This window comes from Vulpes vulpes, chromosome 5 (assembly GCF_048418805.1).
Source record: "Vulpes vulpes isolate BD-2025 chromosome 5, VulVul3, whole genome shotgun sequence".
Classification (NCBI taxonomy): domain Eukaryota; kingdom Metazoa; phylum Chordata; class Mammalia; order Carnivora; family Canidae; genus Vulpes; species Vulpes vulpes.
This window is the reverse complement of record NC_132784.1, coordinates 33,368,550-33,386,324: the sequence shown is the minus strand read 5'-3', so window position 1 is coordinate 33,386,324 and position 17,775 is coordinate 33,368,550. Positions and strand designations below refer to the sequence as shown.

Sequence of the window (17,775 nt, the reverse complement as noted above, 5' to 3'; positions counted from 1 at the left end):
ACTTCACCCGTGAAAGATGTTGAGCTCTCTCCCAAAGAAAGAGGGATGTTATTGATGTTGTTCAAGCAGAGCATCATAAAATGTACAGATTATTTTAGTATTAAAATGGAAAGATGTGGGACTTGAGAGGTAGACACGGGTGGAGGCGTGAAGGCCAGGAAGGGGGCTGTCACAGTAATGCCGGGAAGGGGTTAGGAGAGTCTAAACTCCTAGGGATTGAGAAAAGAGGAGGAGTTCAAAGGGTGTTGGGAGTAATAACAGAATATGGGATTTCAGCAGAAAGAGAGAAGGGAAGACACAAGGATGATCTTTAAATCTCCAGCTCAGACAACTGGGCAGCAATGCCGTTCTATTTTATCGCACAGGGACTTGTAACTCCAGACTTCAGTTTGAACTGAGCGCACTTATTTATTATGAATTATCAGAAGATGAGAGGTGGTTAAAGCTAAGGGAGAACTAGAGGTAAAATCCTGGAAAATTGGAGAGGTAGCCACAGAGTATCCAACAAAAGGGAGGTCTGAAGTGTCAAAGGTCATGAAAGATGAAATTCTGTTAGCTCCGGTGTCCAGAAGGTCATTGGCGACCTTGGTGAGAGCAGTTTGAGTCAGAGATGAGGATAAAGGGCACATTGTGAAGATACTGGTGTAGAATAAATGAGGATCAAGAGCGTGGGTGCTCTCTGAACGTGGCTATGAAGGAAAAGTGGAAATAGGTTGTAGGGAAGGGTGGTTGTTCTTGAACGTGACAGCACTTCACGACATGCATGCGTTGAAGAGAGAAGTATGGGTTGAAGTTATAGTCAAGAGAGTATATGGAACTGGGTCCATAGTGAGGCCTGAGAGATTGGGGTTCTGAGCAAGATGAAGAGATTAGCCTTGGAAGGAATGGAATGGAAAGAGGTCTAATTGGTGGGATAGAACAAGAAATTCAGGGAATGTTGATACGTTCTCCTCCCGGGGAGCTGGGGTGTGAGATAACCTGTTGCTGGTAAAAGAAGAGAGTCGGGGTGGGAGTTTCAAGGTGATGAAGGTTTGTGTGGCATGAGGAGAAACTGATGATAGATACAGATGGGCCGACTGTGTCCCCCACAGATTTGTATTTTGAAGCTTTAATTCCCACCGTGATGATACTTGGAGGTGGGGCTCCTAGAAGGAAATTGGGTTTGGATGAGGTCATGAGGGTGGAGCCTGTGTGACGAGGCAGGTGCCCTGAGAAGGAGAGGATGGGACACCAGAGCTGGCTCTCTCAGCCTTGTGAGAATATGGCAAGAAGGTGGCCAAACGCAAACAAGGAAGCGGGCTCTCACCAGATGAATCTGCCGGCACCTTGGTTCTTGACTTCCTACCCTCCAACACCATGAGAAATGAATGTTTGCTAGTTAAGCCACCCAGAATATGGTATTTTGTTACAGCGGTCCGAGTGGCTTAAAGCAATGGTGTTGGGAGACCCGCGGAGGTCATAAGGCTGCATCTGTATAATTCTGATTAAAAAAAAAAAATCTGGGGTGGTTGGGTGGTGTAGCTGGTTAAGCATCTGACTCTTGGTTTTGGCTCAGGTCATGGTCTCAGGTTGAGCCCCAGGGTGGGCTCCATGCTCAGCGGGGAATCTGCTTGAGATTCTCTCTTCCTCTCCCTCTACGCCACCTCCCCTCAAATAAATAAATCTTAAAAGAAAAAGTCAGACCTGCGGACCCACTCTGGTGTAGGGGAGAGAAAGTTTTTAGATTCCACCAGTGTGTGGGTAGTGGACATAGGAAAGGCCAAGGTACGGGGTGACGTGTTCGGGGTCTGGAGAGCCCAGCAGGGTCAGAGAGCAAGTGAATGTGAGTGACGGGGAGACCCCTGGAGAGGAATAAATGCAAGAGGCGGGTAGGGAGCCTGTCCTTGGGTAGGGAGCCTGGTTTGTCCATCCCTTCGCTATTCTTGTCCACTTTAAATTTCTTTTAGAAAGAAAGGTAGACAATAACATTAATTTATAGCCAATTACTCGCAACAATTTCCCAGTCAGATTTTACTTTACTTTGATTTCTAGATTATTTTTAACAGCGTATCCTCATCTCAAACTTAAGATCTTTTGAAAAAAAAAATCAAATTTTATTTTGTAGTAAAAGGGTATATTATTATTTGGTGGTATATTTGGTAATATAAGGGGAACGTAAAAGTTATTCCATGGAATCAGATTTTCAAAAGGGAGGGTACAATCTCTAATGAATATATGTGAAGACATTTTTCAGGAAAATTTATGCAGATGTGTAAAATCCTCAAGAATGAACAGCAGAAAAGTGATACAGAGCGATTGAGATAGTGTCATTGGCAATGGAAATATACAAAAGGGAAGACATTTAAATTGGTGGATCTCATGGAAACCGTGATTCACTCTCCTGTGCATAGATGCTAAGTTATCTGAGTTAACAGCATTTGTAATGGCACTAAATTTAGAAAAATAAAAAAAAAAATGAAGAGGAGGAAAAGTGCTGGTGTGGTGATTTACAGTGACACACAGCTAAATGCCTAGGTGTGAACGTGTGACCTTGTGATTGCACTTTTGTATACGTGTCCTAGTTTGCTAATCCCAGTCACCCAGTCACCAGGTTTGGTGCACTTGTTAATGCTTTTTTTCCCCCTCTTTTATTTAGTTCAAAACATCAACAAAGGCCCTTTATTCTGGATGCTTCATCATAGCTTATTATACTCAGTGGCCTATCAAGCTTTTCCGTCCTGAGGCTTTTTTTTGAGGGCGATGTCCAGGGCAGGAACTATCCAAAGGCAGGCAAAGAGCCCCTGGAGAGAGACGAGCAGAATGAAACAGAGTGTTCACTCTGCCTCTCTGAACTCGACCAAGCCAAGCGATTGGAGCATCCCCCCGAGCCTCAGTAGCAAACCATGAAGAATATTCATTGCCATATAAAGATTTAATTTCTGAAGTTCAAATAGCCTATCCATCGTTGTCAGCTTAATTTGTACCAAGAGCCTAAGGTAGTTGGCATGATAATGCGGATGCTTTGAGGAATTTACTGGTGGAACAGATAAAATAATTCATTGGGACTCCTATTTTACTTAATTTTGAAAATCTGCCTGTTACTTTTTTTTTGTTGGGAAGTTGGAGCGAGTTTTCCACCTGCGGATTTGCAGGATAGGAGTTTAGCCATTAGGTTCTGACCCAACAGTGTAAGTACTGGTTCTTGGCACTTTAGCTGGTGCTCTCCTTCTCTCTCTCTCTTCTCTGTGGTGGCATGAGATGACCACTTTTAGCACCTATGAAGGAAAGAAACAATCTCCGAAACAATTCTTGCAGAACTTCTTGCACTGATGATTTATTCCTGCTTAATTCGGGATCCCCAGTAGGGGGCTGTGCTAAAGGTGGCACGGAGGGCCAGGCAACGCTAGGAGAGTCTGATGGGGCTAGTATATTTTAGCCAAATGGGGTTTACCAGAGTTGACATGGAGCATACTTTTATTACATCAAACCTTCTTTTATCCCTATTTTCCCCCCATGATAGTGCTGGCTAACGTAGCCCTGCGGGTGAGGTCGGGACACTTTCTCAGCCCGAGTTATGTCAGGTTATGACGATGCCAAGCCGTAGAGCACCAGGAGCAATAGCCGCAGACCCTCTATGGCTACCCACCGTGACACTTAACAGTGTTCAGGGGGAGGCGTTGGCTGTTTAGAGATGGGGGTAGGATTACGGTGGGTCGAAGGGTTAGCTGAGATTTCATATCCTGGTAGACATCACCAGAAGTCAACAAACAGTATGAGTACTTGTCCCGGGCCCGTGGAATGCAGCCAGAAGCTCTCCCGCACTGGGGGGATGTGCCTTCTTGGAAATGCACACCAGGTGCTTGTCCTGTCTGCCGTGGGCATGTCAGCAGCAGGGGCATCAGTATTTAGGCTACTTTCTTTTCATGTGAAACAAGCTCATTCTTAGAAACGAGAATAAGAGACATGGGCGACGTGTCGTCACCCAGGAGAGGCAGATCTCGGAGTGGGTGAGTTGCTTTGTGGTTGTAAGTCCAGCAGCGCGGAATCCAGCGGCGGTGCGGGGCATACGCTCCTCGTCACGTGCTGGCAGAACGTGTGCAGTCGCTGATTTACTTGACAGGTATAATATTCAACTGTTGCAGTCCTACCCTGGTGGTCTTCTCATTCAATTGCCTACTAAAGTGGCAGTGGGATTTTTAGAAAATATTGACGATGGAACTTCTACTGAGCTTCAGCTTCTATACGTTCTTTTTTTTAAGATTTTTTTTTTTTATTATTTATTCATGACAGAGAGAGAGAGAGAGAGGCAGAGACACAGGCAGAGGGAGAAGCAGGCTCCATGCAGGGAGCCCGACACGAGACTCGATCCCAGATCCCGGGATCACGCCCTGGGCTGAAGGTGGTGCTAAACTGCTGAGCCACCAGGGCTGCCCGAGCTTCAGCTTCTGGAGTATAAATAATTTTTTTTTTAAAGTTCCATGGGTGATTCTGATCTTCTGCTATTGCTGAAAGCCATTCCTTTTGATGCCATTTCCCTAAGGCTTTCCCAGAAGAAGCTGGAGACAAGAACGTCGCAGTCTCCGTTGTTTAGATGTGGAAATTCATCACTCAGAGAAAGTAGCTTTGCTGTGCTTATGCAAAAATGCAGTGTTGCTAAAATACTTGTTTATTAGCAAATATATATGTTCATTAGCAAAAACTGCAAATTAAAGCAGCAGTGAGATGTCACTTTTTGCACATCAAAGTAGTAGATTAAAAAAATTAGACCCCTAGGTACCCCCCTTGCCTCATGGCTACTGATAGGGCTAAGAATTAGTACTTCACATGGAGCTGATCGATATGTAAATTGGCAGAAATCTTTCTGTACAACATTTGGCATTGTGGTCAGGAGGCTTAAAATGCTCATACACTCTGACCCAAGACTATCTGGGAGTCAGCCCAAGAGAATAATCTGAATTGCAGACAACTAGTATTCTGGTATTATTTATAAGGGCAAGACAATGGGAATTGCATATTATATTCATATGGTGCAATATTATGTAGTTGTAGTAAATTATGAGGAGTTTTTAGTAATGTGGGAGAAAATACTTGTGTTGTTATTATTAAGAGAATATAAAAGTTTATACTGAACATGTTTGTTTGTTTGTTTGTTTATTTATTTATTTGACTGGGGGAGGAAGAGAGAGAGAATCTTTTTTTTTTTAATTAAGGATTTTATTTATTTGTTCATGAGAGACACACAGAGAGAGGCAGAGACACAAGCAGAGGGAGAAGCAGGCTCCCTGTGGGGATCCTGACGTGGGACTTGATCCCAGGACCCGAGGATCACGACTTGAGCCAAAGGCAGATGCTCAACCAGTGAGCCACCCGGGCGTCCTTCTTCCTGTGTTTTTACTTTTTCTGAATTTTGCAAGTTTCTGCAATATCACTTTTTAGAAGAGTATATTTACTCAGAAAAAATAATACACTCTTGGAAATGTTTGAAAAACAAAAAATTTTCTGGAAGAATTGGCAGTCGAAGATCTCATTCCAAAGTGGAGAGTTGATTTGTGAAGGGAGGATTTATGGAAAATTTCAGCAGAGTAGAAAAATGCTTAAGTTGGTTTCAAGCCTAAGAAGCAGCAGGAAGCTGGATCGTAAGCACATGTTTTGGGGACAGCGTAGTGAGTGGATGAAATGAGGCTCAAGAAAGGATAAGAAAGACACAGAGACAGCAGTAAGCAGGAAGACAGAGGGCAAATATAATGAAAAATACGTTTATTCTCTTTGTTTATGGTTTCAGAGTTTTGTGAAGTTAGGAAATGTCCCCGTGGTCTCTAACCCTGTAGATCAGTCCAGTTGCTTTATACGCATCAAGTATAAGGTTTAAAATGAAGCAAATACAACCAACAAGAGCAGAATGTGGAAGGGAACAGATGACGTCTCCTTGCTATGAAGTTAGTCACCCGTTCTCCTACCGGAGCTTTCTTCTCCTCCTCCAACTTTTAGTAGTTGATTTGCTTGATGGAAGAGAAGGTAATGATTTCCAAAATTGCTGTTCATTAATGTCTTAATATTCTGGGAGACAATCTTTTTTTTTTGAAAGTAAGCCTGTATTAGTTGAGGCCCATTGGCCATCTGCCCGACATCGAACATGGACATTGTTCAAGACTTTGATGGCCAGGTCCCACCTTGTAGGAAGGAGCTCCTAATTTCTCACTAAATTAGGTAAATCTGAACATTTACTCCTAGGACTCCTTTCTCTAATGCCTGCTGATAGTACTCAGAGAGCAATGTGCTTATGAATATCCCCTGTTTTCTGGAAGGAACTGTCAGTGCCCATTCGTATCTCTTTCATTGTATTGAGACAATATCCAAATTATGTTCTGTGTTTATGGGATCCTTCGGTTTAAGTGGGTGGTTAGAGGAGCCCTAGAAACCCAGGGAACCTTACGATTTGACATTATTTCCAGACTACTAGTTATTAGTTTACCATCTTATAGTGTCTTATATTTATTTAGAGCTGATTGGATGTTGAAGAGTAGCTTAGGAGAACGATTAGAAATAATTTGTTTTAAACTACTGTTTGTGAAAAATTGTAATATTATTGCCTTTCCCAGTTTAGGAGAACAGATTTCTGAGATGCACAAGACCAGAGGGTCAAGTGGTATTTATAGCTTTTGCTCCTTACAACATGCTTCAGAAATGAATGCAGTGAGTGTCATGTGCTGTGAGGTACGTGACACCTAAATATTTATTTGGGTATTGCTGATTTTTTTAGATTTATTTATTTATAAATAATAAAATTTATTATTTATTATTTTATTAATAAATAAAATATTTATTTTATTAAATATATATTATATATAATTTAATATATAAAATAAATTTTATAAAATAAATAAAATTTTATAATGATGTGGGGCTCAAGCTCACAGCCCTGAGATTAAGAGTCCCATGCTCTTCCTGCTGAGCCAGCCAAGCACCCCCAGATATTGCTGTTTTTAATTTTCAATCTATCTTTTTAAAATATTTGAGAAATTGCTTTCTGTTATTAGGGAGAATGCATTGCCGAACAACTTTGTAAAGGCCAGTATGTGTGTGTCTTTATGCTTGGTCTTTTTACGCTTTTGGATTCATGACACCTGCCTACAGACATAAGGGATTATTGATCATTCTTTTCATTCTCCTCTATTTTCTATCAATACAAATGTACATACATTATTTTTGTTATTTGTCCCCAAATCTATACTATTTTCTATGGGGATGACTTATTATTTTTTTTGTGTGTATTTGATGCAAGAATCACTTCTGAGAATTGGAATTTAGATCAAGGAGCTCAGCTTGTGCCTCTTGATTCCATTTGTGCCTCTTGGGGAAAGACTTTGAACTTAATGCCCCAACTAATTTTCCATCCAGTACTGCAAAGGAAATGACCAAACAGTTTGGGAACTAAGAGAAATTATACTGAAACTTCAAGACCTCATGAAGAAATCCTTATGGACTTTGCTAAAAGGAGGTGAATAGTTTTCCTTTTGTAGTGGTCTACTTGAATTCAAGAACTCAGTAGAGTTGAAAAAATTTTTAGGGGGTGAGGGTGAATGGGTGATGGCACTGAGGGGGGGGCACTTGACGGGATGAGCACTGGGTGTTATTCTGTATGTTGGCAAATTGAATACCAATAAAAAATTAATTTATCAAAAAAATCACTTGGGTTTTGAAAAAGTGTGCATTGGCAATTTATATGTGTTTTTAGTTTACTAATATTTTGTTTTTGTCCCAATCCTTGGTTTCAGAAAATAAACAGGTTTACTGGGGCTAAAACTTACATAACAATAAGAAGTCATACATGCGGATGGAGGGGGCAGGGTGGGATGTGCTGTAACTGACCGCCGTTTTAGTTTTTCCAGCATTTTGTGAAAGAACGAATTAGGAGAAATGACACAACCTAGTGAGATGCCTTTTTCGAAGTCCAGTTCCGAACGTCTTTTTCTGGTTGCTTCGTTCCTGCTGTAGTAGCACCCGTATTTGAGTTACTTTTGCAGTTGAGGTGAGTTGGCCTTAGCTGCCACAACAAAGAGACGCCAGGTAAAGATGCCTAATAGAATGGGGGGGTCTCGGGGCCCCAGGGGCTCAGCCAGGGTGTGACCCCGGGGTCCCGGGATCGAGTCCCACGTCGGGTCCCTGCATGGAGCCTGCGTCTCCCTTGGCCTGTCTCTGCCTCTCTCTGCGTGTCTTTTAGGAAAAAGATACATAAAACCTTAAAACCCCACCAAGACGGCGGCGTCTTTGTCTTCCACCTGGCAGAGCAGCAGAGCGGCCTCTGCCCGGGTCGTTTGCGGACTCAGGCGTCTCTGGCCCTCCTACCCGTTGTCCGCCGTTCATGCAAGTTGATCCATCGGCGCTGCCACATTGAGAGGAACGAGGAGGAGAGCGTGCGGTGGGCAGTCAGGAGCCTTCCAAGGACGCATGACCATCGTGATGTGTCAGGACTGCGACGAGGGAGCGGGGCGCGTCCTTCTACTTCCACGCCGCTGGCAGGGCCAGGGTCATGGGCCGCCGTCCGGGAGGCCGGGAAATGTCGCCTCTGTGGGAGCGTCGGGTGCCGCGCTAGGATGGGAGAGTTCCCAGAACGCACGCCGTGGCTCAGTGCTCCGGGCCGCGGGGAGGAGTGCAGTCCGCGGGGGCATCGAAGCCGCCCCCGCGCTCCCTGCCACCCGTGGAGCTGCAGAAACTGCAAACTGTCAGCGTGAAGCCCAGGCCCAAGCCGTTGCCTGCCATCACCCTGCTCGGGTCCGGCAGAATCTAAAAGTTCTAGGTCCACTTGCCGGTGGGATCGGGAACGAGCGTTGCTGCTCCACGCGTCGCGTTCGGGGGTCGGTCCGGTGTCCCTGCCGGCCTGCCGAGGCCGTGGCTTGCTTAGTGTCGGAGGCGGTGCTACATAGGGTGGAATCGAGACCGTGGGCCCCCGGGGTCATCTTCCATCAGTCTTGCTTACTCGGCCTCTCCCGGGGTCGTCACTGAACTGCTATTTTCCAGTTGTGGTGGTGGCTGGTGGGTACCGGCTCAGACGGAGGTCCAGCTCCTATTCTCACGGTGAAGAAGACGTAGTTCCCGTAGGTTACGTGGCCTGGCACCTTTTTCCAAAGGGAAATAAACATTTCTTCAAAACTATATTCTGAGGCAATGGTTTTAGGGGACCTCCCAGGACCCTAACACTGCTCTTCACCCATCATATACCAGAATCCCCTTTGCTCATCAGTTCCCCCCAAGCAAAGCCCCTACGACTGACCTAAGTCCAGCTCAGACCCGAGTTCCTGACACCTCTTTGCGTTTTTGTGGCTTTGTGCTCTAAATCCACAGCAGCCTTAAAATTGACCCCGCAGATGCCCGGCTCATTCTCTTCTCTTTGGACTCCCTGAAGATCCCAAACGTCCGTTACCGAGGCTTCGTGGGCCACGATGGCGGCCGAGTCCCTAGAGCTCAGCGTGTGCATCTCCTTCTCATGTGCGCGGTTCCTGCAACTAGTGTTTGCCGTGGGGTATGAAAGATCGTGGCGTCCTTCCTCCTTCACCTCCCACCCCCAAATTATCGACACGCCATAAACTGCTTTCTCTGATATAGAGGTGTTAACACGACGTGAGTGCGTCATACCTACGTCATTTAATCTGCAAGAATGTAAGTCTGGACAGGACTGCTCCCCTATTCGGGGCGTGAGGACAGCTGGCGTGGGCCATCTAGGCAGGCTCATGGGCTGAGTTTTCTCATTTTCAGAAAATAGCCAAGTTTCATTTTGTGCACCTCTTCGTCGCCACACTGTTTTGGAGCCCAGGGAGCTCAGGGCCATCATGAATTACCCACGCGTTCACTGAAAACTGTCCCGGTGCGAGCCTCTGTGCCGGGCCACGGGGCTCCAGGGGCGAGCAGGGAGCCACGGGACCCCTCCTCCCACAGGACTGGGTCATCAGCTCGCGAATGCCTGGCCACGTGGGCCGAGGGCGCAGAGGAGCAGGGGGCTGTCGTCAGAGTGGCAGGGGCCTTGGCAGCTTGCAGTGGGACCTGACGCCATCCAACTTGGCTTCGGGGGACAGAGGAGGACCCCGACACGTTCGTGGATGGCTGCTGGGTGGCCATCTGCGCGTAAATGGTCACCAAATCAGAGAGGAGAGTGGCTTCTGGGAGTTTCTACCTAAAAAGTATTGATAATAGAGGAGATGAAACTTCGCACATTCTACATCTAACCCCCCCCACCCCAATCTCACTGACTCCTTATCCCTTCTTGCCAGCCAGGAGGCGCGGGCTGAGCCACGGGGGCTGTGGTTGCTCCGGGTCGGCCCGCCGCCCTGTCCCCGCTGGGGTCCCCACCCTGGGCCACGGGTGTTGGGGAGCATGGGGGATGCCAGTGGGGACGTGCTGGTGACACCTGGTGACACCTGCCAGGGACGTGCCAGTGACACCTGCCAGGGACGCGTTGGTGATGACTGCTGGGGATGCGTCGGTGACACCCGCGGGGATGCACCAGTGATGCCCACAGGGGATGCGCCGGTGACATTGCGGGCGCTAGGGCGCGCAGGCCTCCTGGGTTCAGCCGGGTGACGAGGGGAGGGCAAGGAGACGCGGCGTTGGTGACAGCTGCGGCTGCCTGCAGTGTTTCCGCCAAGAGATGGGCTTTCTTTTCAACAGAAGTTTGGGGAAGCGAGAGACTTCTGGGAGGACGTGGTCGCGGGAGGGATCTGTGGCCTTCATGGGTCGGCCAGGCCGGGGTCCTCAGCCTTGCTGACACCCACTCTGGGTCGTGAGGGGTCCCATCCCCGGAGCCTCCGAGGGTGGCAGGGAGGACTTGCAGCCCGCGGGCTGGTCCCTCCTCGGGGGTCCCGGGGGTTTGCTGTCTCTGCCCTGGAGCCCGTGGCTGGGGGTTGCTCACCGCGCAGGCTGCTCACCGCGCGGGCTCCGGGGCTCCTGGGGACACCTGCTCCCGTGGGGGGTGGCGGGGGGCAGGTGGCGGTGGGGGCGGGCGTGCGGGGGCCCTCAGCCCGTCTGTGGGACGGAGGCCGACGCTCACAGAAGCTGAATCGGGGGATCCCTGGGTGGCGCAGTGGTTTAGCGCCTGCCTTTGGCCCAGGGCGCGATCCTGGAGATCTGGGATCGAGTCCCATATCGGGCTCCCAGTGCATGGAGCCTGCTTCTCCCTCGGCCTGAGTCTCTGCCTCTCTCTCTCTCTCTCTCTCTCTGTGTGTGTGACTATCATAAATTAAAAAAAAAAAAAAAAAAAAAAGAAGCTGAATCGGGACAACTCTGGGCGGAAAATCAGACAGCAGATGCCCTTCGGCTTCCGCGTCTATGCACGTTGCCTCGGCCATGGCTTTCTAGAACTCAGAGCTAACCAGCAGGCTCTGGGCTTTCCTCGCCCTCTTCTCCCTCCCAGACACGTGGAAAGGAGAAAGGCTGCTGCTTGGTATTCCCCTGCCAGTCCTCCGGCTGGTTGGGCCTCAAAGCCCACCCAGGTGAGGGAAGGGAACTCCGCGTCCCTGGGTTTGGAGCCAACCAAACCCAACTCTTGCCTTGAGTTACCCAAGAGAGTTTTCCGGATTCTTTGAGGACTGAAACATTTCCTTCATCGAATTGGGCTCAGTTGGGACATTTGTCCGGTTGCAAGAGCTGCCTCCATACCGAGAATCGTGTGGGCTTTACGAAGTAGAATCCCACAGGCAAGGCCTTGTCATCAAGTCTTTTGACTTTGAACTGGCAATTGCAATGGGAGGTGACTTGAAGGGAATTGGGTGAGACGCTCAGCAGCAAAATGGGGGGCGGCCTTTCCTGGGGCTCCGCAGGCTCCTCAGCAGGAGAGGCAGGTGTGGCACCAGAAACACCAACACAAGGCGAGCTGCGAGGCCTTCAGGCTTATTCTCACTGCAGCCCCGTGTAGGAGAAGTAGACGGGGTGGGGTGGTTCCTCTTCTGTCCGCTCCAGTGCTCATGGACCTAGGGAACTCTCCAAGTCTAAACCAAGAGGGAGCCCGTCCCTTAGCTGGTTTTCACCCCTTGCTGCAGTGAGAATTGAAATTTGGGCCTCAGAACGTAGACCTGCTGGAATCCTGAGGCCCTTTCATCAAAAGCTGGGGACTTGGGATGACTGCGGGGCTCAGAGGTTGAGCGTCTCTCTCCAGCCCAGGGCGTGACCCCGGGTCTCGGGATTGAGTCCCGCGTCGGGTCCCTGCATGGAGCCTGCTTCCCCCTCTGCCTGGGTCTCTGCCCCTCTCTCTCTCTGTCATGAATAAATAAATAAAATATTTTTAAATAAAAGCTAGGGACTTGAGATGATCCGAGCCTGGCCCAGGAAGCTCCCAGGGATCTCTCCCTACTTCTCAGCCAGCTCTCAGTTCAGAGAATCTTGGAGAAAGATGGTTTTAAATTCTCTTGGAGTTATGAGTTCATTTTTCTAGAAACTCCCCAGAGTTCCTTTGGGAAAGTCCAGGCTGGAGCTCCCCTAGGGTTCCCCTGGAGCTTTGGGGCTAGCCTGAGTCCTGGGTTGAAGCCTTTAGGTGGCCCGCGGGTGCAGTGCTGCTTCTGTGTAGACCTAAACCCTAGGGCAGATTCCTGAATCTTTTCACTCATTTTCTGTTGTCAGCTTGTGGGTGACCATGTGACTTGTGATGCAACCGTTTGTAGACTGAAAATACAAAGAGAGAGGGAGGGGGTTTTCCCACCAAAGTGATCTGTTTCTATTTTTACCAAATTCTTCCCGGAAATGTGCCCACTGTTTTTCATCCCTTATCTCGAAAACCCCATCAAGAAGGGAGCGGGGAGGGGAGCCTGGCTGGTGCAGTTGGTAGAGCTTGCTGCTCTTGACCTCAGGGTTGAATGACTGAGCCCCACGCTGGGTGTAGCAGGCATTACTTAAAAATAAATATTTTTTAAGGATTTTATATATTTCTTTGAGAGAGAGAAAGAGCGAGCAAAAGGGAGGAGCAGAGGAAGAGGGACAGTAGGGCTTGATCTCACAACCCTGAGGTCATGACCTGAGCTGAAACAGGAGTTGGATGCTTCACTGGCTGGGCCCCCTGGGCGCCTCGTAAAATCGTAAAAAAAAAAAGGGGGGGAAGGAAGAAGGGAGTGGGGAAGGAAAGTTCAAGCATGAAAAGGTGTGGCTTTCAATGCAGTCATTTAACCGACCTGGGTATTAGGATGAGGCTGGGTCAGGTGAGCTCGGGCTCTCCGGCTGCTTATAGCAGTTTTTGGTTCTGAGTCGAGCGTTTCTGCTGCTGTCCTGGGAGGCTGAGCAAGTCGCTGTCCCTGCTTCACATCTGTGCTCAGTCCTGCGGGGTTGGACGTCCGGCAGGGAGGAGCCCCGGGTGCCCCGTTCCATCCCGTGCCTCCCTCCTGACGTCCCGCTGGCTCCTGCGTGTGTCGGGATGTCCCTGAGCGAGCCTCGATGCTCCCGACCCTGTGGACCCTCACATTAGCCAAGGCCCAGACATGCAGGGGAGGGCTGGGCCGTGTCCGGCTTCCATGTAGGCAGCAGTCGTCTCAGCCGGGCGACTCGTGGACGTGGACAGCCTCTTGTTTTGCCCCCACCGTGGCTGCCTGCTCCCAGGTGCTCAGGAATCCCCTCCACTCTCAGCTGAGGGTGACGCAGTGAGGTGATCCGGGGAATCTTAGGGACAGAGAGGAGTCCCTTGCCTCAACCTTCTGTGGACTCAGGTGAAAATATCATGTGGCTACGGTTAGTTATGATGACGGGGTTCGACGCCAGGCCTTGAGCGTCTGGATCCTTGGGCACAGTCCTCTTGGCGTATGGACAGGACAGGCTCCGCCTGGAAGAGACCTGCTCCAGGACCACAGTGTCGCAGGTAGAGCTGCCGCTGGTCCCCCCCACCCCCCGAGGACCCTGCCGGAGGCCCTGGGCTCCCCGCCACCCTCCCCTGCGTAGGCCCAGTGACCTATGGGGTCCCGCAGGACGGCGCGTCCCTCTGGCACCTTCGCAGTTGGTGGTGACCGGCTACTGGTGTGTGGCCAAGGCACCATGGCTGGAGGATGGCGGCCCAGTGCGGCCCAGAAGATGCTGCCTGGAGGGATGGGCCTGGGTCCGGCATCCGTCCCGTGCCAAGCAGGGCACCCCCATAAGGATCCGCGTCGCCCTGGCCACCTCGGGGTTCCCCCCGAGCCACGATGAAATGAGAAACGATGGTCCAGCGGCCTGGGGAGCGGTCGGAGCTGCAGCCAGTGACGGGGAAGCTGGTGCTGGAGCTGGAGCCCCGAGTTTCTGGGTCGCTGCCCCCCCGGTGAGGCGGCTTCTCTAGACCATGCTCTTTGCCCATCAGCAACCCCTTCCTTCCTGGCGTAGCCTCGCTTGGCCGGAGTGGCACAGCTCCCCGGTGGCCGGAGCGCAGGGAGTGGCTCGGTGAGTCCCGCCATGGGACCGGCCTCGGCACATGGACTCATGCGTGAGGGGCAGAGGGGGTGAGAAGTCTTCTCCGCTTGGGTTTGGGGGACGCGCAGTGCTGTAGGAGGGCCGCCGCATGTCTACCTGCAGAAAGGGGGGGAAGGAGCGAGGCTAGAGCACCAGCTGCCTCGGTTAGGATGTCAAACTCAGAAGACATTAACAGTCTTGGGCCTAAATAGAGGCCTTTGAGAGACTTCCATTGGCCTCTCTTTCAACTTCCCTAGTTGGGTCACAGATACTGTCCTGCCGGTGGGGCCGAGACGCTTCAGCGAGAACCTTGGGAACTTTTACAGTAGAAATTCCTGCAAGAACTCGTACCATTTGTTTATCACATCCATTCTTCCTTTACCTTGGTGGGTTTTTTTTGTTTTGTTTTGTTTTAGTTTTAAATGACTTCTTGCCCTTTGGGCTTAAACTGCACCTGTTAAGCACAGATGTTGGATAGAAATTAGCATCGGTTTGCCTGTCTTTGTACGATCTTCTTCTCCTTTGCTTCCCCCTGCCCACCCCCCCCCCCCACGTTGTGGATTTAATTAAGGGGGTGGGCAGTTGCGTTTCAAGTGTTCAAGAGTCGGCCCTTGCAGACTTTGCAGGCGGCCTTCCGGCGCCTGAGGAGCGTGCGCTGCAGGACCGCTCGGTGCAGGCGAAACAGGAAGCAGCTCCTCGCTGGGGAGGACGCTCGAGGCCCCTCCGCTCTCGCTCCCTCTCACTCCCTCCGAGGAGCACTCCTCCAGCTGACTGGAGCAGGGAGGCCGAGCCAATCACAGGCCGCTTTCCTAGCTCAGTCACCAGGCCGTGCTGGAGGACGGGTTTCTGCTCTCCGATGCTCTGTGCTGGGAAGGCAGCTAAGATGCCAGGACTCGAGCGCCTCCGGGGATAAGCTCCGCGGTGTGATGTGAGGGAGCAGCGGCGCCCGCCTGGCGAGCCCCGGGGTCCACGAGGCAAGGCGGCGCTTCCACGGGCCTTTTCTGTCGTCCGCCCGCAGCTGTGGCTTCCGTAGCAATTGTCTTTTCGCCTTGAAAGAGGTGCTCTGGCTCATCAGACCTCCATGTATGACAATTTGTACCTGCACGGGATTGAAGACTCGGAGGCTGTAAGTATTTTCGGAGACAGCTGGTTCCCTCTCCCCTCCTCTTCCTCCTCCCACCCCCCACCCCCCCAACCACATTTCTTAGGCAACGCAGGGAACATGGAGCTGAAAGCCAGCATCGTTCGGGGGCTTGCTCGCCGCTGTGGGCACGTTCTCTGTGTAGTTCAGAGGGAGCTGAAATCATTTTTATTATATAATTTCTTGTCGAGCAGAAAAAAAAAAAAGAAAAAAGAAACCAGGGTGCCAGCGAAGGCATGTAGAGTGTGGAAGCCGTCGGCCGTATCCATTACTCGGTCCGCGTTCGCTCTCACAGGGCTAACTGCGTCTCGTAGACCGGCTCCAACTGTGCACAAAGTGCCTGTGTTTTCCGATAGAAGGGTTCACAGCAAAGGCTCATTCATTATATAATACGCATGGCTTGTTGAGCTCGCGTGAATGGAAGCTGCTCAGCCACCGCCGTATTGTGTGCTTTCCGGCCGAGCAAGTGGTGCAGACCCCCTGCCTCTTTGTTAAGGAAATCAGATGCCAAGGTTGTGGTCCTGGGGCGGCCCGGGGCAGGGGCAGAGGGTCCTGGTCCTGGACTCCCCCGGGAGGGCCGAAGTAGGCTCACGTGTGCCTCGGCTCAGGAACCTAGACTCCTTCCCCCCTCGCCCCCCCGCCCCCGAGGTCAGGCTCGTGGAATCTATTAAAATCAGGAGGAAAACGGTTTTCCGACATCCCTAAAAATCATACCACCAGGCTGGTGGCTTTTGAATCCAGGGTAAAGCTGGTGACCGAGTCTTGCTTTCACTCCTGCTAGTGGTAGTTCTTGATTTTTCATCAATCGTGTGGAAACCTGGCCAGGTGAAATCACTTGGGGTGGCTAACGGGACCTGCTGTGGGGCGTCTGGATTTCCCACGAGCACAGTGCCGTACGTGTTGCCACCTTTGAAGCAGGAACGTGTTATATAAGATTCCCTGGCCGACCCACCAGACAAACAGACCATCACAACAACCACCAAAAAGCTCCACGGGACGCGTCAGTGCAGACGTCCGTGTCAGACGGCGTGCTCTCTCCAGAGGGTAGACGTCCCCAGTCCTGATGAGGCACGTTCCGTTTCCCTTGCGGTCTGAGCGCTGGCTCAGACTCTAACTCTCTTTCTGCAAAGTCTCCCCGCTTGCTGCCCAGCGTGCTTGTAAATTATCACGCTGCCGCTCTGCTGCAAGGGACTGTAGCTCGCCCCACCGGTGGCTGAACCACAGCCCACGCTCGCGAGTGGGGTGGAAGAATGGGAGATGCGGCGATGGGAGTTGAGCAAACCAGCTTCCCCGGCGGGCTTCTTCAGGAGGCCCGGCGGTCTCTCATGCCCCTTCTGTCCACACTCGGTTATGAGACGCATGATGCCTTACTGAATCGTAACTTTTATGTGTGACCATCGATTTTTAACTCTGGCACTGGATTGCACTTAAGTGGATTGGAGTTATTTCAGAATAACCAGTTATTTTAGAAGCTGGCCGGAATGAGCAGAGCTGGCTAGGAACTGATGCCTCTAGCACCTCGTTCTCTAGAACTGTGGGGATTTCAGATGCACTGGTTCAGAGGGGAGCCATTATAAGTACGAAAACATTTTTTCCCCCTTTTGGTCCAGCCCCGTAGGACAGCCGAGCTTTCCTGTGGGGTGGGAAGTGCGGGGTGCGGTGCTCTGACTCTGGCGGTAGTTGATGGCGGGTAGAGCTAGGTACTGCAGTGCTGTACTCCTGGTGACTCAGTGGTGGCCAGCAGCCTGAGATCCTCGGGGATCTGTGGAGGCGAGGAAGGTGGGAAATCCAAGGAAAGAAGAGAGGCATCCGGCCAGCTCTCACTTGAAAGTACGGGAGGCCCTCGGTGGGGTGGGATTGAAAGCACATTGCTTAAATCAGAGGGGGAGACAGGTGCTTGCAGGGGTGGCCTGACTCAGAACGCTCATTTGAGTCTATTTTTTTTTATAAGGAAGAATAATGTGATGTGTTACCCACGATGGTGTGACCAAAGCTTCAAGCCAGTGGAGAAGACTAGGCCTAAATAGCTGAGCCGGTGAAGTGAGAGCTAAAGCCACACCTGGAGTGCCACATCCTCAGCAGGGTTTCTCAGTCCTAATGCATTTATGGCTGTAAGTGTGGGGCTTTGCCCAGAGTGGAGCAGAGCTCCTGGAGCCGGGCTGCTGCCCAGGTGTGGAGAGGCTTTCCTCAGATGACCAGCTGCAGCGCAAGAATACACAGGCACTAAAAGCTGAGCACAGCACTTTCTCGGGGGGGGTGGGGGGCGG

General features: G+C 50.7%; 1 protein-coding gene across 4 annotated transcripts in view; it reads left to right on the top strand.

The window, feature by feature from the left end:
- CACNB4 (calcium voltage-gated channel auxiliary subunit beta 4) overlaps nt 1–17,775 on the top strand; it is a 223,097-nt gene that overhangs the window by 77,227 nt on the left and 128,095 nt on the right. Inside the window, exons 1-2 of one of the 4 annotated variants that reach the window (XM_072757804.1) lie at nt 15,109–15,493; nt 17,460–17,619. The exons of 1 other annotated variant lie outside the window; for it this stretch is intronic. In XM_072757804.1, coding sequence (XP_072613905.1) covers nt 17,614–17,619 — 6 coding nt within the window. In that variant the 5' untranslated portion in view covers nt 15,109–15,493; nt 17,460–17,613. Of the gene's footprint in view, nt 1–15,012; nt 15,494–17,459; nt 17,620–17,775 lie in introns of those variants that run through there. 2 more of the 4 variants (XM_026008029.2, XM_072757806.1) reach the window with 2 other exon arrangements.